Source organism: Mytilus californianus, unplaced genomic scaffold, assembly GCF_021869535.1.
Source record: "Mytilus californianus isolate M0D057914Y unplaced genomic scaffold, xbMytCali1.0.p SCAF_12, whole genome shotgun sequence".
In the NCBI taxonomy this organism is placed as follows: domain Eukaryota; kingdom Metazoa; phylum Mollusca; class Bivalvia; order Mytilida; family Mytilidae; genus Mytilus; species Mytilus californianus.
This window is the reverse complement of record NW_026262604.1, coordinates 33,077,588-33,105,037: the sequence shown is the minus strand read 5'-3', so window position 1 is coordinate 33,105,037 and position 27,450 is coordinate 33,077,588. Positions and strand designations below refer to the sequence as shown.

Sequence of the window (27,450 nt, the reverse complement as noted above, 5' to 3'; positions counted from 1 at the left end):
GGCATACATCCATTTATATATGTAAGTTGGAAAAAAGGAAAATACTCCCCCATCTTAATGTTCATGAACTGTAAACAATATGAACTATTTTAATCTCACATTAAGTATGTTCTGATTTTTCTGATCAGATAATAAACTAACCGTGGTATTTTTTAAACGCAGTATATTGAACTTGAAAATCAACACTTTGACAAACAGTTAACGGAAACATGAGAAACAAGCGAATAAGTAAACTAAGACTTTGTGATCCAATCAAGTAATTGTAGTTTATAAAGCATAACGTCTAACAGTTAACAAATGGTTTATTCAACCAAAATAGTGTATGTATTTTGTAAGACAAGTATTTTCATATTTTATAATTTATCTGGATTTTTTAGGGACCTTTTCGTTTTTCATTTTTTAAATCAATTTGAGCGAGAATTTTCTTAATGGACATGGATGGGGTAATGTATATTTTTTATTTAATATGTCAGCTTTGATCATGAAATTTTAATTAAAGAATCAGTGTTGTCATTTCTCTTCACCTTATGAGTTTTGAATGTACCTTTGGTTTCTATCGACTTGTTTGTATTATACGTAAAATAATATTATAAAGATTAACCATTGTTTACAGGAAAAAAGATACTATGAAATTTATGATGTAAACTTATAATTCAAAGAAATGTAAGAACACATATATGGCGATTATACTATCACAATAATAACTTGAAAGTTAAAATGAGGAACCAAACAGTCAAATAAAAAATTCCAATTACTAATATGTCATTTCCTTGAATAGAAAAAAACCCAAACGGTATATCATCAAGTCCAAATAAATACATATTTGGCAAGAACACATATATACATACCAATCTATAGGTGTCTTGGTCATGGCACCCCTTACATTAAACTGAACAGTGGAATGACGGAACAAAAGACCGACGGAACAGTTGAGGTATAAAACCACTAATTCATAGCCCCATTGCTTTCTATGTTAAATTCTGCAATTTCAAGCATTAATGGCTACTTTGTCTTAAGTTCAAATAAAGTAGCAGTTATTTCATGTCAAAACTATACCTTATCCTGACTTGTGCTGAAAAATTCAACATACCTTTAATTGCATATTAGAGCGTACTGGTTCCCGGAAGTTTGATAGTACAAAAACAGGTACTTCTGATCAGAACAACAGGGCAAATGAGCCCTCCTATTAAAATTGTATATACTTCTTTATTATTCAAAAGAAACTTTCAACAAGGGTTCTACAGTGATTCCAAGTCCCCAAGCTTTCATTTGATACCAAAACTACCCAAATATTCCACCTATTGACAAAGATACAGCTATGCGTAGGAACTATTTTGTTTAAAATATGTACTACTTTCTTGTATGTTCTTTCCGACCGGGCCTTAATTAGTGGTTCTATACCTATAACAGCACCTAACTTGTTATATTGACTTCTGCTTGACTTAATTTCCTTCTATGATCTATTTCTAGCACAGAAAAACACATAAAGCTTTAGTCAAAACACAATATCACTGAATTCAAGCTCAAATTGGACTGGTAGTAACATATGCGTTATACAAAGAAAACTCCATAGGAATACTAATAGTGACAGATATGACATTTTTTCAATGTTTACCAGTTCTTATTTGTTAATATCTACTCAAATAACAGTGTCCTTACATATTTGTCTTATTTTTATCAAAGATTCTTCCTTGAATATAAATACAGTGGTCCAAACATAAAAAATAATAGATAATTTTGACCCCCCTTTTTTCTACATGTTGAAAAAGGAGAGTGATTTGGTAAAAACCATACTTTTATGTATAAACATGGATCAAAAAGAGCAATTTATGTATCTCCCAGCTAGACAACTTGCTAAACTGGTTATAAAATGCATTTCAAGTGAGATTTTGGAAATCCTATATAAGTATACATCAATTTCATTTGAAAATAAATGATTCACTAAGAAACTCAATAAAACATGAACACTCACTAGATAATTTGACCAAAAGCAATATTTATACTACTAACTAGTCATAATATACATGTTTCATTGGTTTCAGTCTAAGGTAATGGAAAAATTTAAACTTCAGGTAAAATCTTAACTGTGTGCATGCTAAATGCTCAAAAAAGGCTGAAATACCTTATTGTAGCAATTTGAGGGTTGTAATTTGACACCAACATAATTGTTACATCAAAAAAATAATGTAACATGATTAATGACAACAAATGTGACTAATTTTCATTGTAAAGGGTATGATTTCTAAAAATAGAATTTCACATGCCTTTCAGTAATAGGTATAAAACCACTAATTCATAGCCCCATTGCTTTCTATGTTAAATTCTGCAATTTCAAGCATTAATGGCTACTTTGTCTTAAGTTCAAATAAAGTAGCAGTTATTTCATGTCAAAACTATACCTTATCCTGACTTGTGCTGAAAAATTCAACATACCTTTAATTGCATATTAGAGCGTACTGGTTCCCGGAAGTTTGATAGTACAAAAACAGGTACTTCTGATCAGAACAACAGGGCAAATGAGCCCTCCTATTAAAATTGTATATACTTCTTTATTATTCAAAAGAAACTTTCAACAAGGGTTCTACAGTGATTCCAAGTCCCCAAGCTTTCATTTGATACCAAAACTACCCAAATATTCCACCTATTGACAAAGATACAGCTATGCGTAGGAACTATTTTGTTTAAAATATGTACTACTTTCTTGTATGTTCTTTCCGACCGGGCCTTAATTAGTGGTTCTATACCTTGAACATCAATTATGAAATTGATGTGTCTATGTAATATAATTTGTTAAGTTATTCCGTTAAAATATAGATTTTAATTTAAAAGAAAATAACGGTACTTTTTCATCATAATTTTGTACAAGAAGTGCAGTAAAGTAAAACAGTATAACAAAAAAAAAAACAAAAAACTGAACTCCAAGGTAAATTAAAAAAAAGGGACGTTCATAAAAACTGACAAAGACAAATATCATCAACTGAAGGAACGAATGAAAAACAGCTATCACATTAGTGACTTGGTACAGGCATTTGCCGAAGATATTGGTTGATTAAACTTGGCTTAACCGCCTACTTGTATGACAGTTGTTTATAGTTCCATTATATTGACGAAGTTATATCCGAATACATTCCTGATGGAAATTTAGAATCCATAAACTTTATGAGTATCTGAATCTGCACACGCAATGTATATATAATTCAATTTAAAACAAAAACATATTATATAGTTGGGAAATGTCGTTAACATAATGAGAACAGACAACTTTCTTCCTTACAGGAATAGCAGATTCTCTCATTTTATCGCAGAACTATTTGAAATATTTCATTTGCAATTGTTTTCAAAGTTGCAATTGCAAAGAGTCCACAGTCGTGAGAATTATGCTGTTGAAATGCATATTGCATAGTAATCCATATCTTACCAGAAAGACTATCTCATTGCTCTTTGTTGAAGGACGTACGGTGACCTATAGTTGCATGTTAACTTCTATTTCATTTGGTCTCTGGTGGAGAGTTTTCCATTGGCAAATATACCGCATCTTTTTATTTTTTTATTTATCTATATCATTCTACAAAAAAACGAAGAACTTTTTTCTGTTTTAAACCGTTCAACTGTGTCCATAGTGAAACCAAAATTACTAAAAAAACATAAATTGAAGACAAAATGACAAGGCAACGGCATACAAAACGACCAACAACCGTATACAAAAAAAAAAACAACATAGAAAACTAGAGACTGGTTCCACACAAACCCAATAAAAAAATCGAGGATGATCTCAAATGCTCCTGGAGGGTAGCTGATTCTGCTCCACATATGGCATCCGTCGTGTTCCTTGTGTTACTACTCATTAGGTGATAAGTCCGATACTGTAATGTCACTTTTGAGGAACAGATCTAGAGGATGTGATTGTGGTTACGACAATTAGAATCAATTCGTTGTCATCTGTGAAACCGATGTTCCATATGATGATGTTCGTAAAATATTAAAAGGGATGGCTACAATTTCACCACTTTGAACTCTTTGTATAATAGGTTCCCTGTAAGCAGCAACCATCTATCAAGAACATCATGAAAGGAAATGAAATATCGTATTAACTAGTATATGTATACTCCATATGCAGATGCTGCAGGAATTTTTCCTGCATTTTAAGGGGGAGTTCACAATCAAGAAACTGAAATATTTTCTTTTGTTGAAAGTTTTGTTCTCAACCGAACCGTGTTGTCAATTTCCATTCTAAGTCAAGATTTTAGGACAGCTTATTTGTTGCCATTATACCCTTTATTTCATGTTCGTTGTGTCCAACATAGTCACCAAACTTTGATTTATTTATTATTTAGTGAGAGGACATCATTTATGTAGTGGAATATATATGTCAAATGATGAGTCTCAGAGACCCATCTTGGCCACTTTCGATATTTGTAATAGTAAATCAATTGGTTCCTGAATTGTAATGAGTTTAATTTATTATTTGAACAAAGAGTTTATCATGCCACCTGAAGTACAGACCTGCTGATAATGTGCAAGACTGTAACCCTTCAATCCTTTTGGTTCTGGGAACTGTGAAAGAATAATAATTGAACTGTCATCATTCGAAATAATTTTTTTTTACTCCCATCGGTAAATTTACTAACCCTAAGTTGCCACATCGTTTTTAAATTTCTGGTTTTCAATGCTTGCTTATGTTCTAACATAGCTGACTTTAAACACACGCTTCTATATAATTTTAGAAATTTTGCTTTCACCATGTCCAGTGTCCGAAATATTTAGATCAATCAAAACATGAAATCATATTTTCAAATGATGACTTTGATCGTCATCTACTGAAGAGGTTGTAACACAAAAACGATAAAAATCGTTCCATGAACGTGGAATACATTGCTGCTTGTTAGTCGTATGCAATAATACTATCCTTGAAAATACATCAATATGTTGTACCTCTTCAAAGTGTATAGATGTAATAATACTCTGAAAGACGGTCTTTCTCGGATATTACATTGGGTTATACAGAGCTTGCAAACAAAGTCCACATCTTCCGTTTTAAATCTATCCCAACAATGTTAGATGCGCAAATTGGCAAGGTTTTGTCCTTCAAACAGCTCAATTTTAACTAATGCGTCCATAGCATTATTTCATTTCCGTCAAAAACAAAGTCATGTCTAATTAACCCCTTCGAAAAACCTGATAACTATGAAGAGTTTATATACGTATATAAAGTGTACAACAACATAAAATATACAAGACAAGTAAACAAAAGAATATTCTATTAAACTAACAAAAATAGAAACATTTGGATAAAAAATAATTATTAATGGAAAGTTTAGAACCATTTTTAGAAATCCTTAACGCCCTCAATCTTGGATATTTTTGTCCTTCGCTTGCTCCATCTTGAATTATTTCGAAAGTACTGTTTACATCTTAACCCTATATGTTTTGTAAGTTAATGATTATATTGACAGGCGTTTAATGTAGTGATGAACAAGAAGTCAAAATACAAAAATCAGGACTATGATTCTATTAAAAGATCTTGTATACAGAAAGGAGAAAATTTTACTGACCCTGAATTCTCTCCAAACAGTAAATCAATATTCTTTAGTCGAAGTGACGATGATATTAAATGGATAAGGCCAGGTGAATTATGCAGATATCCAAAGCTCATAGAGGCCTTCAGTGCTTTTGATTTACATGAAGGCGAATTGGGAAACACATGGTTTGTAACAGCTATTGGAACTCTGATATTGTACCGGGACATTGTTGAAAAGGTGTGCCTAACAATCATAAGTAAATGTCTTATTATCTACATTGAACAGGTGCAATTGCTGTTCAGTTAATCATACAAACAAACATTGCAAAAAATACATTTTTGCTTGATAAGAAATTAAAAAAAAAGTTAAATAAAAAATCAAACAGAGATTACAACAACAGAAACTATTACCCCTTATTTTTTAAAAGAAATGCACAACATGGTTACACGGTTGCATCTCTTCTGTTTCTAGTTCTGCCAGTCGACAAAATAATGGAGGCGATTTGGATTGATAACTTCTATAAAATATTTCATATAATGATCAAAATTTAGAAATTAAGAAGTTTTAGAATTATATCTAAAACTACGTACCAGTATATCTATACCGAAACCGTTAAATAAGATTTAAGTGAAGATTGAATAACAATACAAAAATGGTTTTTGCGAAAACTGAAATACCACAATTTATACTTGACGAATTTTCAATAGATAATGTTTTTAATACATCTCTGTTGTGAAAAATATGTTTTACGTGATTCAAACACTTTAAACATTAATTTTATGCGTGCAAAAGATGCTTAATGTTTTTTTGTATGAAAGTAAGGCCAAAAACAGACGTTTACCTGTATTAAAATTAAATGTGCAATTCTTTAATACTTAGACGAAAGTATATGTAGAACATAAGTTTTACATTGATTTCTGAATAGGGGATTGTTGGAAAAAATTGTCAATATGTTGGCTAGGAAAAAGCAAGGAGGATGCATAATTCTGTTCAAAAGATTTATATTGACTTATCAAGGTTATTCCAAATCTCAAGAAACAGGAATGGAAAGGAGCTTTGGACAAATCGGATTACACAGGAGTGTTCCAGTTCCGTTTTTGGAGGTTTGGAGAAACTATTACCATTGTAGTCGATGACCAGCTTCCAACGAAGAATAACAAGTTATTATTCTGTCATTCAAGAACTCGTGAAGTTTTCTGGTGTTCATTGCTTGAGAAAGCTTATGCTAAGTATGTACCAATCATCTTTTTCCCTCAAATTATCACATTCTGACATGCTGACAGCGGTGCTCTTCTTATAATTTCATCGATTCAAATAGATTTTTACTTCAACTGCAAAAAATGGTGCAGAAATTTTATGCAATTTACATATAAACGTTATGTTTTAAACCATCTTAAAGGCAAGTAATGAATTATACACTTAAAAAGGTCATTATGATTCTAAGATCCATACATTTTGGGTGCAATAACAAAACATATGTTTTACAATGTTATAAATAACAAAACATGTTTTACAATGTTATAAATAGTTTGACTGTCCCTCTGGTATCTTTCGTCCCTCTTTTAAGGATTATCTTTTAATATGTAATGGTTAAACGAATTTATTTATTTAACAAAAAAATTTTCTATGAATATTATATATCTCCCCAAAAGAAGCGTGGTTTGTGAAACAGCTGTATTTACAAAGTGCGACCTGTAGTATGAAATAATAGTCACACATGCAGAAAAAGTTGAAGCCCGGCTCCTGGTTAGGGATCTGCAAACAGATTTGTTCTTTCTATGCTATATGATATCATCAGGCATGGTCGCTTTTTTCATGACGTCCCAATAGGAAATGCAGAGGAAAGCAAGTAAATTTGACGTCATAATTGAATTTTGACCAATGAAGAACTGAGATCAAACAAACCACACGTTAAATGAAAAAATTATCAACAGGTCTGGAAAAGGATAAATTGTGTGAGAATAAGAAAAATATTTATTTATACATTGATGCAGGATGGGAAGAAATTGACTGACAAGAAAGTCATTTGGTTTCCGAATTATTTCCTAACTCTACCAAAAATAGATTATCATGAGGGTGGATATTTAGATGCATTTTGAATACTACCTTGAGGTAAACTAAACCGGATTTTTCATACTTCCTTTAGGGTAAACAGCCATATTGATTGATTTTTTTTGGAATACGGAGAAGCGACACAGGTCTTCATATTTTGTATTATAGATATCAAACAGTAATTACGTTTTCGAATCTCATATGTTTAACCGAACTCGTTTCTTTGTTCTCACTACTCCATTGCCTCTGCAAAAAATGAATATTTAATTTTTCCCTAATGTTAGTAATTTCACCGAAGCGATCCGGTAACTCCTTGATATTCATTTTCCTTTGTTTATTTTGAATTTAGGTCCAGGTCAAAATTCAATGGAGTGTTCTATATCTTGCTATCTCTACTCCTCTGAAACCGTTACATATATCGACAGAAGATTTACAAAAATGTCAGTTGCTTGTTTATTTGTCTAAATGGTACTGGTACAATATTTTATGAGTTTCCCCTCTTGAATGTTTAAATTCAAAATTTATTGTTTATGCGTTATGTTTAGAAACTCATGCAATTGAATAACGTCGCTCTGAAGGAACCAGATGAAAAATTAATACTTAAAATAAACCAGTGTTTGTAATCATTTATTGGATATATACGAGTTTTTAACATCGGTTTTCAAACCAATGACACAATTATATCAAATGGCACATTTATGAGAAAATATGTTTTACATTAATGTTTTGTCAGGCTCTTTGGAGATTACGAATCTTTAACAGACGGTGATGCAATAGATGCACTGGTTGACTTTACAGGCGGTTTTGGTGAAAAAATAAATCTACTTCATCCCAATATTGACCTTAAAGACGAAAGTATACGTGGATCAATGTTTGGAAAACTAAAAGAAGCCATGGAAAATAAATCACTTATTATATGCTATATTCTGGTAAAGGAAATAAGAAATCAATTAATATATTCTTTTCTATATAACTTTAATAACATTAATCATTTTGTCTTAAGAATATATTTTTATGTGTGCATCAAAACAGTATAGATTCCAAAAAAAGTAATCTTCACATTTAAATCATAAATCAAGTAAATTGAATACAATTTTCCCTGGAAGAAAAAATAAAAAATCACAGAAAAATAAATGATATTTATTAATTGGTGAAAGTGGAAAATGCTAAAAGTTTTTCCGTTTTTGAAATATAAATTTAGTTTAAGACAAAGCTGTATTTCTTTCAGGTTAAACCGGGTGACAAGCGTGGAAAAGAATTACCCCAAGGCTTCGTTCTCGGGCATGGCTACACCGTCACTGATGTCAAACAACTGAAAATAGAACGAGGAAAAAGAACAAGTAACTTATCAATGATTAAAATGGCAAATCCTTGGGGAACGATGGAATGGAATGGTCCATGGTCCGAAAAGTACGTTTAAAACATGTTCATTCTTAACAAATAGCAGTCAAAGCCAATCATATCATCGTCAATCTAATTGTTTATCTCATAAACCAAACGCTTTTCATTTTTTGAGCTTCATAAATAAAAGGCTTTTGTCATCTGAAATTTAAAAGTGTTAAGTATGTGTGAATAAATGTGATAAATGCGGGTATATGTCTGATAGCCAGTGACTCAACTACGCAAATCAAAACACGCAATAATTCTGTCAACAAATGTTTTACAAGCGACAGATAGATGAACATGTATATCACTGGAATATAAACTGTTTTGTCACTCATATGAATAGCTAACTCAAGTTTATCTACGTGGTTATAACATATTCGTGTTTTGGGAGTATCGTGCTTTTATCATTTAGACATTAAATATAAATTCTCATATTCAGGTTTTTACTTTCTAAGTGAGTGTCTTATTGATCTTAATATCATCTGAAAAATGAATTATTAAGTCATGTTCAGTATAAGTATATGTTTAGGCTTATCCATCCACTGCGCCAAATTCAGTACTGTTCAACCACTAGCTCGCAGCTAATTCAGTACTCTTCAATAGCTTTTCATACAATTTAGTATGTTATTGAGGTAAACAGGTACATAACAAATACTGAACCGATCTTAATTGACTGTCAGCAAAATATGTGAACATTACTGAATTTACAACAGTAAGTAAGTAGGAAAATGTACATTGTTTAAGGCCGTACGGTGACATATAGTTGTTAATTTCTATGTCATTTGGTCTCTTGTGGAGAGTTGTCTCATTGGCAATCATACCACATCTTCTTTTTTATAATGACAGACTGAAAATGACTGATTTATTGTTCAGTCTTTAATAAGATGATCAATCATACCAACATGACCGTTTGATTTCAAAACTACCTTACTAGTGTACCTGTCTCCGTCAAAGGATGAAGGCCGTGTATTTCCTTTAAATTTGTGCACGTGCCATTAAAACGTATACATATATATCACATGTCATTTGATATCGTCAGGGGCCTCGGTGGCCGAGTGTTCTAAGTAGTCGAACTACTCTATCACTAGCCTGTCAACACTGAGGTTGTGGGTTCGAATCCCGAACGGGGCAGGTGCACTCGTTTCCAATCTTAGTTGATTGTTAACTTTCCTACCCGAGGTGGGTGGTTCTCTCCGGGCATTCCGGCTTCCTCCACAAATAAAAACTGACCACCACGAAATAGCACAATAGTGTTGGAAGTGGCTTTAACACCAATCAATCAATCAATCAATCACTTGATATCGTCCAAAGCAGCAAAATTTGTTTTTATTACAGATCGAGTGAAATGCAAAAGATGGATCCATTACTAAAGCCTGAGCTAGAATTTTCTAAAGACAAAGGAGAATTTTGGTAAGAATGAAAGTGTTCTTATTACACACGTAAAGTATCATAGGAGATGATCGATTTATGACTATTGAACACCGTCATACTACTGTTGCCTTTATTTTCAAATGTAGATATGCACACATTCAACATGAATATAAATAAAGCAGTTATGTATTGATATCACGTGTATAATTTCGAATAATATGGAGTAGAACAATTTTTAATTGATGGACTAAAACTTAATAATTGTGTAAAAGATCTTGTAAAACTGTGATGCAATACTGCGAGTGGGACCAAGGTTGCTCCATCAAATTAGTAGGTGGATACCTAGAATAAAAAAAAAATATGAAAAAAAACCTACATAGTTTTGGACCACGATTCCATAAATATTTTGATAAAAAAGTAAGTGATATGATGTATTTTATTTTTTTTTAAAGAGAGGAGACAGTTCCAGCAACTCCAGCATTTTCGCAGTCTCGTTAATACAATTATTTCAAGTAATGAATTTAAGATTAAATCAAGGAAACTCCCTGTTTTAAGATATATTTATTCGATAAAAAATAAACCGACATATAATGTCGACCTGTGACCTATAATGGTTTGATTTTATAAATTTTGACTTGGATGGAGAGTTGTCTCATTGGCACTCCTACCACATCTTCTTATATCTATATACTATAAGCTAACAAATATTCAACAATATTTGATTTCGTCATGTGCCATCAAAAACCTACAAGGATCAACATATCATTCAGCCGGCAATACACTAGACCTATTTTTACAGTAGTTGAAAGTAGTACTAAATAATGCCAAGGTGCTAATAATTTGTATGAGATTAATTCATCAACCATCCTGTTATCAGAAACGTGTCTTAATTCGCTAAGGAGGGGGCTGAAAAACAAAATAGTGAATGCTTACAGAACATAAAAATCTAGTGTTTCAACTTGGAACTCACTAAATTTGTACGCAGGTATTTAAAAATACGCTAGTTGCATTGTGGTCACGTTTTTGTGGCAATGTTTGAAACTAAATTAGTCTCTTATTTGGTGATGAATCGATAGAAAGAAAAAAAACCAACTACTTAATGTTAAGTACTAAATGTTTTATACGATCAGCGTCATGGAAATTCGTTTTTATTTTTAGAATTTTTTAAAATCTTCATATTTATCATGAAACTTATTATTGGTGTGCCTCCTGAAACCCTGATAGTCGTATTTGTACGATACTATATAATCCTTCTTTACGCCGTTTTAGACTAGGTTATATCCTCTACTTCTAATCCAATAGCAGTTTCCTTTTAAAAAGTAAAATGACGAAAATACAGAACTCCAAGGAAAACTCAAAGCTGAAAGTCACTTATCCAGCGGCAAAGTTGAAATCCGAAACACATTAAACGAATACAGGCATTTCTTTATGTAGAAAATGGTAGATTACACCTGGTTTTATAGCTAACTAAACTTTCACTACATTTCTATGTTGCAACATTCCAGCAGCGCCTGCATACGGAGTATATATCTCCCAATTGATACGATATTCTCGGGCTAGTATTTCCTATCATGATTTCCTTGATAGAGGTATGCTGCTCACAAGGAAGCTATTAAACCAAGAGTTCCAAATGGTGAAGTTGAAATCATTCCTTCGTAAATTTTACGGACGCCATCACGAGTTGGTTGACCGTTATGGAATAACCGTTTCACAGATGATATCTGATATGCTCCTTATGTCGTAACTATAATACCCTTCCTTTTTCACAAATATGACCTACCGATTTGACTATTTACCGGATTTGTAATAACATAAGCAACACGACGGGTGCCACATGTGGAGCAGGATCTGCTTACCCTTCCGGAGCACCTGAGATCATCCCCAATTTTTGGTGGGGTGCGTGTTGCTTAGTCTTTAGTTTTCTATGTTGTGTCATCTGTACTATTATTTGTCTTTTTGTTTTTGGCCATGGCGTTGTCAGTTTGTTTTCGATCTATGAGTTTGACTGTCCCTCTGGTATATTTCGTCCTTCTTTTGAACATTTGTATAGCAGTCGGATATTACCAAAAATGGACTAAACAGTAAAAAAAGACAACTAAAAGGAACACTGTAACACGTTATTAAGATGATAAACACCGTCGGTATTTAGAATCTATGCTTCAAGACCATCATGTATTATTCGTAAAGTTGATGCAGAATATTTATCAGCAAAGCCTTGTTATCTTCCGATGAAATTGTTTTAAGAACAAGGACGTCACGTTCTTTGACATAACCCTGCTTTATCAACTATCTGCTTAAAAACTGGTGGTGTTTTATAAAGTAGCATCGGTAAGCTCTTGAATACCGAATACGTTGGCAGATATATATCCCATAAGAAGGTGAAGTTGGTATATTGCTTCTAAGGTGAGGAAATTTTTAAGTTCAAAATTAAAATGGTCTCGTTTTTCAAAGATTTTGCTACTGAGATGACCGCTGATGTCAAATTCCAGGTATAAGTAAAAATGATGAGGCGGAGGAAGCCGTGTCTGTTGTTTCAATCTTTAATTTCTAGTTCTGTGAACATCAAAATAGAAAAGGACAAAACATTCGTGAATAAATAATGTATTAAGAAGAACACAATATACTGCAGAATGTTTTCAACATACGATCTAATACACGCAAAAAATGTTGTTCAATTTCAGTTTTGTGAATTGAGAAAAAGAAAGACACGACCTTAAAATTTGAAGAAATATTTACTGCAGCGAAATTGCAACTACCAAATTGTAAAGAAATGCAGAAAGCCTTATTTTGAATCTGTGGTTATATTACTGACGAATTCGAATTAAAGTTTGAATACGGATAATATTACTTGCGCGTCCTAAGATTCTAATTATGTCACAAAATACAACAGTTTTCATGAATACCTTATAGGAAAAACTGGATTGCATGTGAGGAAAGAAATGACAACAAATCCGTGACCAGTGACAACATTGAATTATATGCTGAAGTGCAAATTCCGGTAACATGATTTTTCGGATAAAACTGTGGAACAACAGCGAATTATAAATGAAAACAATATCAAATTGAAAAGTGCACACCAACATTGAACTCCTACATGTTTCTATATTCTAAAAAGTTTGAATATTTTAATATAAAAAAATCAGTAGTTTTAACATTGTTTTTTTAATTAAGTATTAAAAGTACACATGTTTTCCTTTTAAGCGCGATTTAATCGATTCATTATTACGTTGTGTTGCCGTTAATGTTTTCGTCTGTTAATTAAATGAACAATATATATCCGAACGAGTTGAAAGATCATATATATGTACTTATATTTTGAGTGTTACTTTGTGATGTATATTTTTTTGTTTATTTAGATACATATTCGTGCATTCTTATATAATTTACCCTTTCTGAACAGGATGGCGTTTGAAGATTTTGTAAACTATTTCACAAATGTTGACATATGCCATTTACTGCAACCATCGAACGAAAATATACTGCATTCCGAGTGGACTTTAACTGGTCGTTCTGGCGGCTGTGACTTTGAATCACCGCTATTTCTTAGCAACCCGCAGGTACGTGTAATATGGATTCATTGTTACTGGTTCACTTTGAACACAAGGTCCGTTTGAGCTATTGCTATACGCATTTTTACATCGCTAAGAGATGATTTTTATAAATGTTTAATGATTGGATCACATTCGTTGATTTCATTTTCTTGTCTAATTTCGATCCACGTTAATCTATTGTATGTTTATTACTACAGACACTCAATAAACCACATTTCATTTGATATATCTCAGTGAATTTTAAATAAGGAATACTACCGAAACTAGAACTCTTGCCTATTATCTTGAATTTTTCCTTGACATGGGCATCAAACATAATTTATGATAGTTTCAACTTTCCAATTGTTTACTTCGAGAAAGAACCTTCGTAAGGTTTAAGATCAACATCACGAATCAGCTGACCGATATGATTGTCTCATCTGAACTTACTTGCGACATAATGTCGTTGTCGTAGATCTTCAGATACCAACATGGTATTATGATCAGTTAATTTACAGATTGCTTCATATTGCCTTTTGGTGAATTTTTTACTTGGCATGGTTTCACTTGATGGGTGATGCATGCAACACAGATAGTGGATACCCTGTAGACGTAACTGGTCTCCCTCCTCGTAGAATTCATATGTTTTTACCGATTCTGTTTTTGTTTTTGACCTTGATCTGTATTTTCCTGACGATTTAATGAACAGAGGTAACCTGTTGCTTCTACATTTCTTGGATAGATACATGTTACCATATAAACATATACAATATGCTTTTGGAGATATGATTGATAAGGATTCATGGAACATTTGCTTTTTTTAAATTTACTATCTCTTACTTTGCTAATAAAACTAATATATCATGTATATCAAATCTTAAATATCTCCAACAAAATCTCCATGCATATGCCTTTTGTCCTTTGGTTATTGTTGCATTTGTTTTTACTGTCATCGCCTTCTTTTTATGTTATGTTTGTTATCTATATTATCAAGAAATATTATTGTAGTTTCTTCTTGACATTAAAGAAGAGGAAGACACACTACGAGTTTCCTTAGAACAGCATGACATTCGACTAAAAAAATCGCACACGGGAAGAACGTTAAATACAATTGGATACGCAATTATGAAGGTACAGAAAATTGTTTGTTTATTCTCTTTTTCAACGTTTGGTCTTCTTTGACCAAACTATCTTCATATAGCATAGTATTCCAATTGATGACATTTCGCAGAGTTTAAGTCTATACGATAATTTACAAGGTTGGAGTACTCAAAATTTTGTTTAAGCCCGTTTCATTTAAATGTACCGCAGGTCAAAAATGCCCGTCATCGTCTTTGTCACTTCCTTATGCTTTGTCATTAAATATGCTTTGTGTTCTCAGTGTGTTTGAAATAGGAATAAAATCCGTGCATATTGATCTTAAGATGTCTTTTCATATTTTCAAACACCATCTCGTATGGAGTATAGTTATTTAATCATTTATTTTTAATGTAATATACCTTGAAGATTACTGTATGATTAATACTATAAGTCTAAATTGAAAACAACGTTCACACCTATGGTTGCGTTGGATAAAAAGCGCAATTTTTATACGTGTGCATGCAAAATAGATTTCTTGGTAGAAGGGTCTAAATACAGCACAAACAACATTTTCAAAAGACCAAAAAGTTAAAAATTATATTTTAACAAAACGCATTTGACTAGCAGGTCGAACAACGGATGGTTTTATACAATGCTGACTGCCATGGCGATCGCCATATAAACGGATCACCAGATGTAACAAAATGGATCTTGATTATTAATTTAATACCAAACAGAAAATAATAATCTTGCGGAAAAGAAATGGGCCTTTTATTTGGATTCAATAAATATTGTTATTCTTATTCTTTTTCTTGTTGAGTTATATTATTAATATTTTGTCTTTTAAACGTAGATTCAAAATCTATCTTTATCCTATCTGATAACTAAGGTAACGTGGTCTATGTTAAGACATGACACAAACAAAAATAGCGTTAACCTTCTATCGAATGAAGTAATATGAAAAGAAATAATAAAACGATACGGTTAGCATAGCTTTTCGTATTAAGCAAAGCAATGTATTAATATATGATTAAGACTACCACTGAGTAGTTAGTAGTAAGATAGAGAAAAAAGTGTTTCAAAAGCACGCGGTATATTAATCCGAATAATTCAGCCCCTTTCCGTAATCGACCTCTCCAACTTACGAGGGCCTGAATTCCATACAAGATAAAAACTTTTCACCATTTGGATTTTGATTGGTGCCCTGTAGAAGAGGTGACAAATCAGCAATCAGCTCAATTTTATCGACATAGGTAAAGCCCGCGCTAACTCCGATGATTGATTGAAGATTTTCCATTGTCTATGCATTCAGGCGTTAATGAAGTAATCGTAGATCAGTGGAATATAACGACTGACTAATTCTGACAAAATTTTAAAAATAAAACAATGAACAGATTCTGAATTTCCACAAAAAAGTGACAGCGTATAATTTCCACAAAAAAGTGACAGCGTATAATTTTCAAACAAGAAAATTACACTATTCATTTATTAATAATAAAAATCCTCAAGGATGATGAGGACGTAATATTCTTGTAGAGAGTGCCACGATTTCTGCACGTTACGAATCCTTTCAACAACTCTTTGAGGGGTCCGTATGTGGTCTGTTGCAAGGTAAAGTTACTGTCCCATTGCAACAACTCCAATTTTCTAGTAGATATCCAAATGTTCCGCACCTTCATCCTAGACGGCCTCTAGTAAAGGACCTACCGTGGCTATTGTAATTATTGTTCATGATAACGAGCATGACAGATTTACCACTTGACGTTGTAATAATAAATCATTCAATTATTGATAAAAAAGAAACACATTTTGATTCCTAAATAGTGTTTATCACACCAAAAACGTTCATTACGATTATATCTTCAGAAAGTGTAAATTATAATTTAATAAAAAGAAAAGAAAAAATTCAACTAACAACAATCAAATTATAGTCTGAGAGAATAATATAAATGCAGGATTCATTAAAAACTGTATTGATTATAAATGACATTTTAGAAAACCCACAGCGCTGTTTATTTTCTCAAAACAGGTCGAAGAGAACAGAATATATAGATTGCATATACCGGTCAAAGTGTGTGAAACATCCGAGATGGTGAAATCTAGGAGCGTATTCGGAACATGTACGTTGCCCAAGGGCAGATATGTAATAATACCATGCACAAAAGATCCAAAGGAACATGGTCATTTTTTGTTGCGACTATATAACAACAGTAAAGGAAGTGTAAGGTACATATCATACACCAATAAATATTTACTTATACGTTATTCATTTTAGCGAGAACTGCATGTAATGAACGTATCTGAAATTTTGAATGGAAAACAAATTTAAATTTTAGCTAATAACAATGTACCAGTTAATCAAGTCGCTATACAAGGAAAAAGAGGCAAAAGATACAAAAGAAACAATCAAAATCAGAAGTTAAAAAAATCACATTGCCAAAACAAAAAACGATGAAATGACAAACATTAGTCTACAAGAAATTACTTAATAGATAACTAAGTAGCACGAATCATCTAAAAATCGTATGATGATCTCAGGTATTGGGGAAGGGTAAGTAGATACTTCTCTACTAGTTGCACCTGTTGTATTGTTCATGTAAACAGTAGGTCACTAGTTGATAGCGTTCAGTGGAAACGAGAACGGTTTTGTTCATGTTCATCCGAGACAGAGATAAGTAACTATTATGAGTATTGCAGAATTTGTCAAGACATATTGCTTTGACTGAATTTAAATCTGTTTTGTTGCTTTTTTACAGTTTTGTATTTAATGTTTTTGATTTAAAAAAAACCTTTGAACAGGCTGTATATGTACTAAACAAATTTTGCAACAAATTGTTCAAATAGATACAATATTTGATGAAGGTGCTAGGGGCATACATTAAGAATAAATAAAAAAAATCGCGAAAATAAGAAAGCAACAGAACAAAAACACTCAAGCATGTTTTAAAAACATATGCAAGTATTCTTTGCACTGCATTCTTCATTCAATATAAAAAATGCCTCTCCGTAGGGTGCCGATGAACTAATGTCTACAATTGATAACTAATTTCGATTGATGTTTTTACTCTTGATGGTCATGGGAGCTTATAATGTTAAAAAAGATCCTTTTCTGACAGAAAACGACAATACATCAAAAACAATAGAGCTGCTTTATTTAGGTTGATTCTTTTTTTATGCATATATTTTAAATTTTGACTGTATTTTAAAGGGAACTCACACAAGACGGACCTACAACAACATGTCCGTGTTTTAGCATGCCTGTGATGGTAACAACACTTACTGTGTTGAAGATAGAAAAAATAACAAAACCAATAGAATCAAAGGACAAAGGTACGAAAAACAAGCAATTAATGGTTGCTTTTAACATATCGATTAGGTAACTATTTTTTTGTAACATTAGAGTGACAATACTCTTGGAAACTTGACATAAATTACCATGTATTTACTAAAGAGGAAATACTGAAGAGTCCATGTGTGTCATATGTCTGTTTTATTTTCCTTTCGAATTTCAGCTAAAGATGAATAATTGGATCTTCCGACATTCTACGGGATACAAAAATCACAGGAGTTTTCGTTCTAGAGGAACATGACACTTTATAATTAAACAAAGTATCCGTCGTAATAAGCTCTAAGGGTGTGGCATATGGAGTAATTATCTGCTAGTTGATGCTATATTTTAGAGCTTGTGTTTCATTTCATGATTTCCTTTATAAAAGGTTAAAGGACTAATCGACGATCACGAATAGAGTAATGTTTTAGAGATAGACATGCAAATGTAGATTACAGAAACAGTTATTATAAGATATCAGCCACTTTTTTCTATTCTATTTTTTTTCATGATTGCTTTAAGATGGATCATCGGTATATATTTCATCAGATAAAATTTTCCTATACTTTGCCAAAGTGAAGATATTACTATCCTTTTTTCAAAAATATAATAAAAAGTATGAATCACCGTGCTATTTTTTAAGTTACAAGACGTGCAAAATTGCATAAATTTGCAGAGATTGTTCATGAGAAAAACACATTTTTGTAAATAAAAAGAAATCTATGAGATAGAATTTTGAAATAAAATATGAGAAGATATATAAGTTTTAGAATATGATATAAGAAAATAGAAAGACAAAATGGTGTCAGCGAACTTGTTTTCTTGCTACAAGTAAAATTTCACTATCATTCCAGTAGACGTAACTGGTCTCCCTCCTCGTAGAATTCATATGTTTTTACCGATTCTGTTTTTGTTTTTGACCTTGATCTGTATTTTCCTGACGATTTAATGAACAGAGGTAACCTGTTGCTTCTACATTTCTTGGATAGATACATGTTACCATATAAACATATACAATATGCTTTTGGAGATATGATTGATAAGGATTCATGGAACATTTGCTTTTTTTAAATTTACTATCTCTTACTTTGCTAATAAAACTAATATATCATGTATATCAAATCTTAAATATCTCCAACAAAATCTCCATGCATATGCCTTTTGTCCTTTGGTTATTGTTGCATTTGTTTTTACTGTCATCGCCTTCTTTTTATGTTATGTTTGTTATCTATATTATCAAGAAATATTATTGTAGTTTCTTTTTGACATTAAAGAAGAGGAAGACACACTACGAGTTTCCTTAGAACAGCATGACATTCGACTAAAAAAATCGCACACGGGAAGAACGTTAAATACAATTGGATACGCAATTATGAAGGTACAGAAAATTGTTTGTTTATTCTCTTTTTCAACGTTTGGTCTTCTTTGACCAAACTATCTTCATATAGCATAGTATTCCAATTGATGACATTTCGCAGAGTTTAAGTCTATACGATAATTTACAAGGTTGGAGTACTCAAAATTTTGTTTAAGCCCGTTTCATTTAAATGTACCGCAGGTCAAAAATGCCCGTCATCGTCTTTGTCACTTCCTTATGCTTTGTCATTAAATATGCTTTGTGTTCTCAGTGTGTTTGAAATAGGAATAAAATCCGTGCATATTGATCTTAAGATGTCTTTTCATATTTTCAAACACCATCTCGTATGGAGTATAGTTATTTAATCATTTATTTTTAATGTAATATACCTTGAAGATTACTGTATGATTAATACTATAAGTCTAAATTGAAAACAACGTTCACACCTATGGTTGCGTTGGATAAAAAGCGCAATTTTTATACGTGTGCATGCAAAATAGATTTCTTGGTAGAAGGGTCTAAATACAGCACAAACAACATTTTCAAAAGACCAAAAAGTTAAAAATTATATTTTAACAAAACGCATTTGACTAGCAGGTCGAACAACGGATGGTTTTATACAATGCTGACTGCCATGGCGATCGCCATATAAACGGATCACCAGATGTAACAAAATGGATCTTGATTATTAATTTAATACCAAACAGAAAATAATAATCTTGCGGAAAAGAAATGGGCCTTTTATTTGGATTCAATAAATATTGTTATTCTTATTCTTTTTCTTGTTGAGTTATATTATTAATATTTTGTCTTTTAAACGTAGATTCAAAATCTATCTTTATCCTATCTGATAACTAAGGTAACGTGGTCTATGTTAAGACATGACACAAACAAAAATAGCGTTAACCTTCTATCGAATGAAGTAATATGAAAAGAAATAATAAAACGATACGGTTAGCATAGCTTTTCGTATTAAGCAAAGCAATGTATTAATATATGATTAAGACTACCACTGAGTAGTTAGTAGTAAGATAGAGAAAAAAGTGTTTCAAAAGCACGCGGTATATTAATCCGAATAATTCAGCCCCTTTCCGTAATCGACCTCTCCAACTTACGAGGGCCTGAATTCCATACAAGATAAAAACTTTTCACCATTTGGATTTTGATTGGTGCCCTGTAGAAGAGGTGACAAATCAGCAATCAGCTCAATTTTATCGACATAGGTAAAGCCCGCGCTAACTCCGATGATTGATTGAAGATTTTCCATTGTCTATGCATTCAGGCGTTAATGAAGTAATCGTAGATCAGTGGAATATAACGACTGACTAATTCTGACAAAATTTTAAAAATAAAACAATGAACAGATTCTGAATTTCCACAAAAAAGTGACAGCGTATAATTTCCACAAAAAAGTGACAGCGTATAATTTTCAAACAAGAAAATTACACTATTCATTTATTAATAATAAAAATCCTCAAGGATGATGAGGACGTAATATTCTTGTAGAGAGTGCCACGATTTCTGCACGTTACGAATCCTTTCAACAACTCTTTGAGGGGTCCGTATGTGGTCTGTTGCAAGGTAAAGTTACTGTCCCATTGCAACAACTCCAATTTTCTAGTAGATATCCAAATGTTCCGCACCTTCATCCTAGACGGCCTCTAGTAAAGGACCTACCGTGGCTATTGTAATTATTGTTCATGATAACGAGCATGACAGATTTACCACTTGACGTTGTAATAATAAATCATTCAATTATTGATAAAAAAGAAACACATTTTGATTCCTAAATAGTGTTTATCACACCAAAAACGTTCATTACGATTATATCTTCAGAAAGTGTAAATTATAATTTAATAAAAAGAAAAGAAAAAATTCAACTAACAACAATCAAATTATAGTCTGAGAGAATAATATAAATGCAGGATTCATTAAAAACTGTATTGATTATAAATGACATTTTAGAAAACCCACAGCGCTGTTTATTTTCTCAAAACAGGTCGAAGAGAACAGAATATATAGATTGCATATACCGGTCAAAGTGTGTGAAACATCCGAGATGGTGAAATCTAGGAGCGTATTCGGAACATGTACGTTGCCCAAGGGCAGATATGTAATAATACCATGCACAAAAGATCCAAAGGAACATGGTCATTTTTTGTTGCGACTATATAACAACAGTAAAGGAAGTGTAAGGTACATATCATACACCAATAAATATTTACTTATACGTTATTCATTTTAGCGAGAACTGCATGTAATGAACGTATCTGAAATTTTGAATGGAAAACAAATTTAAATTTTAGCTAATAACAATGTACCAGTTAATCAAGTCGCTATACAAGGAAAAAGAGGCAAAAGATACAAAAGAAACAATCAAAATCAGAAGTTAAAAAAATCACATTGCCAAAACAAAAAACGATGAAATGACAAACATTAGTCTACAAGAAATTACTTAATAGATAACTAAGTAGCACGAATCATCTAAAAATCGTATGATGATCTCAGGTATTGGGGAAGGGTAAGTAGATACTTCTCTACTAGTTGCACCTGTTGTATTGTTCATGTAAACAGTAGGTCACTAGTTGATAGCGTTCAGTGGAAACGAGAACGGTTTTGTTCATGTTCATCCGAGACAGAGATAAGTAACTATTATGAGTATTGCAGAATTTGTCAAGACATATTGCTTTGACTGAATTTAAATCTGTTTTGTTGCTTTTTTACAGTTTTGTATTTAATGTTTTTGATTTAAAAAAAAACCTTTGAACAGGCTGTATATGTACTAAACAAATTTTGCAACAAATTGTTCAAATAGATACAATATTTGATGAAGGTGCTAGGGGCATACATTAAGAATAAATAAAAAAAATCGCGAAAATAAGAAAGCAACAGAACAAAAACACTCAAGCATGTTTTAAAAACATATGCAAGTATTCTTTGCACTGCATTCTTCATTCAATATAAAAAATGCCTCTCCGTAGGGTGCCGATGAACTAATGTCTACAATTGATAACTAATTTCGATTGATGTTTTTACTCTTGATGGTCATGGGAGCTTATAATGTTAAAAAAGATCCTTTTCTGACAGAAAACGACAATACATCAAAAACAATAGAGCTGCTTTATTTAGGTTGATTCTTTTTTTATGCATATATTTTAAATTTTGACTGTATTTTAAAGGGAACTCACACAAGACGGACCTACAACAACATGTCCGTGTTTTAGCATGCCTGTGATGGTAACAACACTTACTGTGTTGAAGATAGAAAAAATAACAAAACCAATAGAATCAAAGGACAAAGGTACGAAAAACAAGCAATTAATGGTTGCTTTTAACATATCGATTAGGTAACTATTTTTTTGTAACATTAGAGTGACAATACTCTTGGAAACTTGACATAAATTACCATGTATTTACTAAAGAGGAAATACTGAAGAGTCCATGTGTGTCATATGTCTGTTTTATTTTCCTTTCGAATTTCAGCTAAAGATGAATAATTGGATCTTCCGACATTCTACGGGATACAAAAATCACAGGAGTTTTCGTTCTAGAGGAACATGACACTTTATAATTAAACAAAGTATCCGTCGTAATAAGCTCTAAGGGTGTGGCATATGGAGTAATTATCTGCTAGTTGATGCTATATTTTAGAGCTTGTGTTTCATTTCATGATTTCCTTTATAAAAGGTTAAAGGACTAATCGACGATCACGAATAGAGTAATGTTTTAGAGATAGACATGCAAATGTAGATTACAGAAACAGTTATTATAAGATATCAGCCACTTTTTTCTATTCTATTTTTTTTCATGATTGCTTTAAGATGGATCATCGGTATATATTTCATCAGATAAAATTTTCCTATACTTTGCCAAAGTGAAGATATTACTATCCTTTTTTCAAAAATATAATAAAAAGTATGAATCACCGTGCTATTTTTTAAGTTACAAGACGTGCAAAATTGCATAAATTTGCAGAGATTGTTCATGAGAAAAACACATTTTTGTAAATAAAAAGAAATCTATGAGATAGAATTTTGAAATAAAATATGAGAAGATATATAAGTTTTAGAATATGATATAAGAAAATAGAAAGACAAAATGGTGTCAGCGAACTTGTTTTCTTGCTACAAGTAAAATTTCACTATCATTCCAGTATACAACTTTTATTGTAAGAGTTATCTTCCCTTAAATGGCCAAATTGAAAAAAAATTATTCTGAATACACAAATATTTGGTATTTGTTTAAACATTTCGGATAATGCAATAAATCACTTGTTTTTTCTGTATAACAATAAACAGTCTAACGTTTTATACATTGTGACTTGGATGGAGAGTTGTCTCATTGGCACTCATACACATCTTCTTATTTATATTACACATACATTGCAAATCTGTTTCAAAATTTGCAGATCTAGGCAAAAAAAAACCGATTATGTACTGCTATTGTACAATCCAAGATGGCGTTATACAGTGAATCCGCGTTAACTGCTCCCCTAAACACAAGGAATCCACATTGATCGACAATAAAATAGTTTTGAAAGGATGTCTAAATTGTAAAGATTGTTAAAGTTATATAACAACATAAACTGAAAACCAACAATTTGTTCACCATTGTGAGCATGCTATTTAGCATAAAAAGGTTTTGATCAGAAATTTGCAAAATGGATTTTCCGTTTCACAAAAAAAAAAAAAAAAAAAAAAAATACAAGAAATACAAGAGATGCCGAAATCCTGATTTCTTACATTCAGAGTCTTTTCATCTATGATGAGTTTATTTCTAAATATATTTACGAAACACAATAAGTCTATATAGGTATTATTTTGTCAACTGTATTCACTTAGAGGAAATTGCTGGGACTTATAATCTTTATGTTAAACTCATTACAGACTTTAATCCCAAAATTGTGGTACAATGCGAAGGTGAGAAGGTTGTATCATTAATTCCATTTGAGCAGAATGTGAAAAATGAATGTGAAGCTGTGTTGGACTTAAAAGTTACATTCTATCGAAAGAATCCCAATGTTCCAATAATTATAGAGGTACAGTATGTTTTATTTGCTGTGTTAGATTTCAAAGTATATTGTCTCAAGGGTATTCGATGAAAGTTATTCAATAAAATTCTTGTCGTTCACACTAAATATGTGACTTCTTTTAACGTTCTTTGGAACAGTAAATCAAGATTTTTTTTTATATAAGTGTTTTAACAAAACAACCAACTAGCAAATCTAAAAGGTATCGATTCAGATTGAAATGCCAATGCTACACAGACAAGAAAAAACAAGTTTTAGAATGTATGCTACGATACAATTTAAGAAGTCTTCCAAAAAGACGAAATTATATCATACAGAAAAACGAATATTTCGAAACAAGTGAAGATTTATTTTTATCATTTTCATGTTAAAGTAGCTTCGTACACGAAGCAATAATTCTGTATATTGCTAATGCTTACAAGACTCATATGAAATTTGTCGTTGTGTAAAATAAATTGAGAAAAATTGACCCTACCTCCTCAAAGACGTTAAACTTTTATTTCAAAGATTTTTACAATCTTTATTTGAACATATTGATATGCTATTGTCCTAATTTACTACGACCTATTTTTGTACTTAAATTGTTCAGAAAAGTTGAAACTGTTCAAAACTCAACAGCTGTATTTTTCAAAGTTCCTATCCTAACTACATGTTTACATAACTAAATATATTTGTTTCACAACTTTAAGACATGTTGTGTAGCAGATTTGCTTAACTTTTAAATCATATTGTGCGACTGGAAAATTGCTTACTTCATGACAATAATAAGCGGAAGAGTAAGTATACTGAAATCATTAAATTGTGAAAAGCAAATACTAATTTACAATTAAGGTCGAATAAATGTGGTGATATTAAGCACGAAAAGCTGATTGCGTGTCCTTGGTTAAAAAGTACCATTCATGGGTTTAGGAATTTATCTTACATCCTATACACTTTTCGGAATTTCATTGGTTTAAAGCGAACACTTGGGAACCATGTTTATTTAAAATTAGGTCTATGTGCTTGTTTTGTTTTGTATGCATGATCAGTCGATGTTGTGTATTTAAAAACAATCCAACCTGTGTTGTTCACAAATTAGCATACATTGTTAACATACATAATTTCAATTTGATTCATTTTTTAAGATAAAACATATAGTAGAGACGTTGACTTTCTCACTATAAATAACTAAACGCACTGCTTAATGTTGTGTTTAACATTGTGATATCAAGGTTTAAATGCATCCTAGTTCACCATATTAAGACAGTCGGTAAGATAAATTCGATACACAGTGTGCTAGTGATGACCTAATGCGGCATTTACGTGGTTAGTGATACTGACCCCGTACGTATCATATTAGGTCACTAGCACACTGTGTAACTAATAACATTAGACAGAACTAACATAAATATCACCCCTGCAATAAAGCACGAAAAAAAAAATCGAATCAGCGCTGTGGTCTTAAAAAAACATATTTCTTCACAAACATCAGCAGATGATCGTGATGAATACTCATTTATAAGTACTTCTTTGCTAAATACTAGAAAGCGTCAAGGACGTATAAAATATTTAAAATGTTGTTTTCATCTTTTTATTTCAAACATCAATCAATCAATCAATCTTTCAGATATTCAATAACAATACAATAATTGACGATTTTTGTTGCCAAGCAAGAGTAACAGATACTGGCGAAGAGGAAGGAAAAGAAAAGTGCTACAATGTGTTTGGAAGAGGGAAAGAGAAGTATGCAGAAAGATCGGGACTCATTCATGTTTTTATTCGATCAAGTCACGATTTAAAGTTGTTGTAACTTCTCGTATTTGTTTCTCAGTTTCAATTGTATGTATTACAAAACATCTTTGAACCGTACATTCACTGCTGAGATGCTGGTTCTTTTTAATCTATACATGTATAAATATATATATATTAGAATGCCTTTTGAATACATTATTATTACTAAGATTTCAATATTTTGATATATATGTTATTGTTTCCGGTCATTTACATATTTTTCTTAAAGTTTGTGTTATCCTCTTGAAAGTCTCCAAGTAGCGTTTCGGCCTTGAGTGTAGTCAGTCGTAGGTTCGAACTCCACTCCGACCAGGTAAAATCAAAGACTTGGAAATTGAAATTTTCTACCTTTCTGATAAGCACGCGACATCTAGAAATAAGAATGAAGACAAGTATTGGTGCGCTCAGAGTCAGGATAATTTATTAAGGTTGGTTGACGTGTCTTCTTGAGCTCTGTTACCTTGTGAACTGGAATAGTAAAATCCGACTAGACTCGTCAGTCTAGCAAAATGTATGGTTCAAATTCATATCCTTTTTGTTTTATTTTTTAATGCATTTCATTATGAAAAAAATATAGGTATATCACTCAATTTAAAATACCATTTTAAGTTAGTAACACATGTATCTGATTTGACATGATTAGTTACTTTCGTGGTGAGATTGAAGAATAACATTCGTTTGCCATGAACTGGACACCAATTCCAGTCATGACGCCAATAAATCAATTACAAACAGAGAATTCTTTCACATCCGAATGCAACAATGCACTCGAACTCGTTATCAGATATGGAACTCTAAGAATTTTTTGGTTTTTGAAGGATACAAAAGATAAATATATCAATCCGCTTTTGTATGATGCCGAATGACTGAAATTAAATCAACGTACTGGAACTGATATTTCTACTTGACTGAAACCTGCTGGCCTCTCGATATAAAATATTAGTTTTGAAGGAAACGGAATAACTAAAAAAAAATACAAACAAATCACTGCGATAAATAATATTAATCAGATTTGTTTATAAGAGAAT

The 27,450-nt window shown here is 31.8% G+C and overlaps 1 protein-coding gene across 2 annotated transcripts; it reads left to right on the top strand.

Annotated features, from left to right (window-relative positions):
- The first annotated feature begins 310 nt into the window (after positions 1 to 310).
- LOC127721725 (calpain-5-like) lies at positions 311 to 26,593 on the top strand. Of its 2 annotated transcripts, XM_052228522.1 has the most exons (12): positions 311 to 443; positions 5,454 to 5,756; positions 6,537 to 6,748; positions 8,305 to 8,500; positions 8,800 to 8,981; positions 10,293 to 10,367; positions 13,729 to 13,885; positions 19,522 to 19,644; positions 21,623 to 21,819; positions 22,803 to 22,924; positions 24,510 to 24,661; positions 26,259 to 26,593. In XM_052228522.1, the coding sequence occupies exons 1-12, from the start codon at positions 429 to 431 to the stop codon at positions 26,439 to 26,441; spliced, it is 1,917 nt and encodes a 638-aa protein (XP_052084482.1). In that variant the 5' UTR covers positions 311 to 428; the 3' UTR covers positions 26,442 to 26,593. The 2 variants fall into 2 exon arrangements, with proteins under 2 accessions (XP_052084482.1, XP_052084483.1); XM_052228523.1 differs by lacking the exon at positions 24,510 to 24,661 and having other exon boundaries at positions 26,259 to 26,399.
- The last annotated feature ends 857 nt before the right edge of the window (positions 26,594 to 27,450 follow it).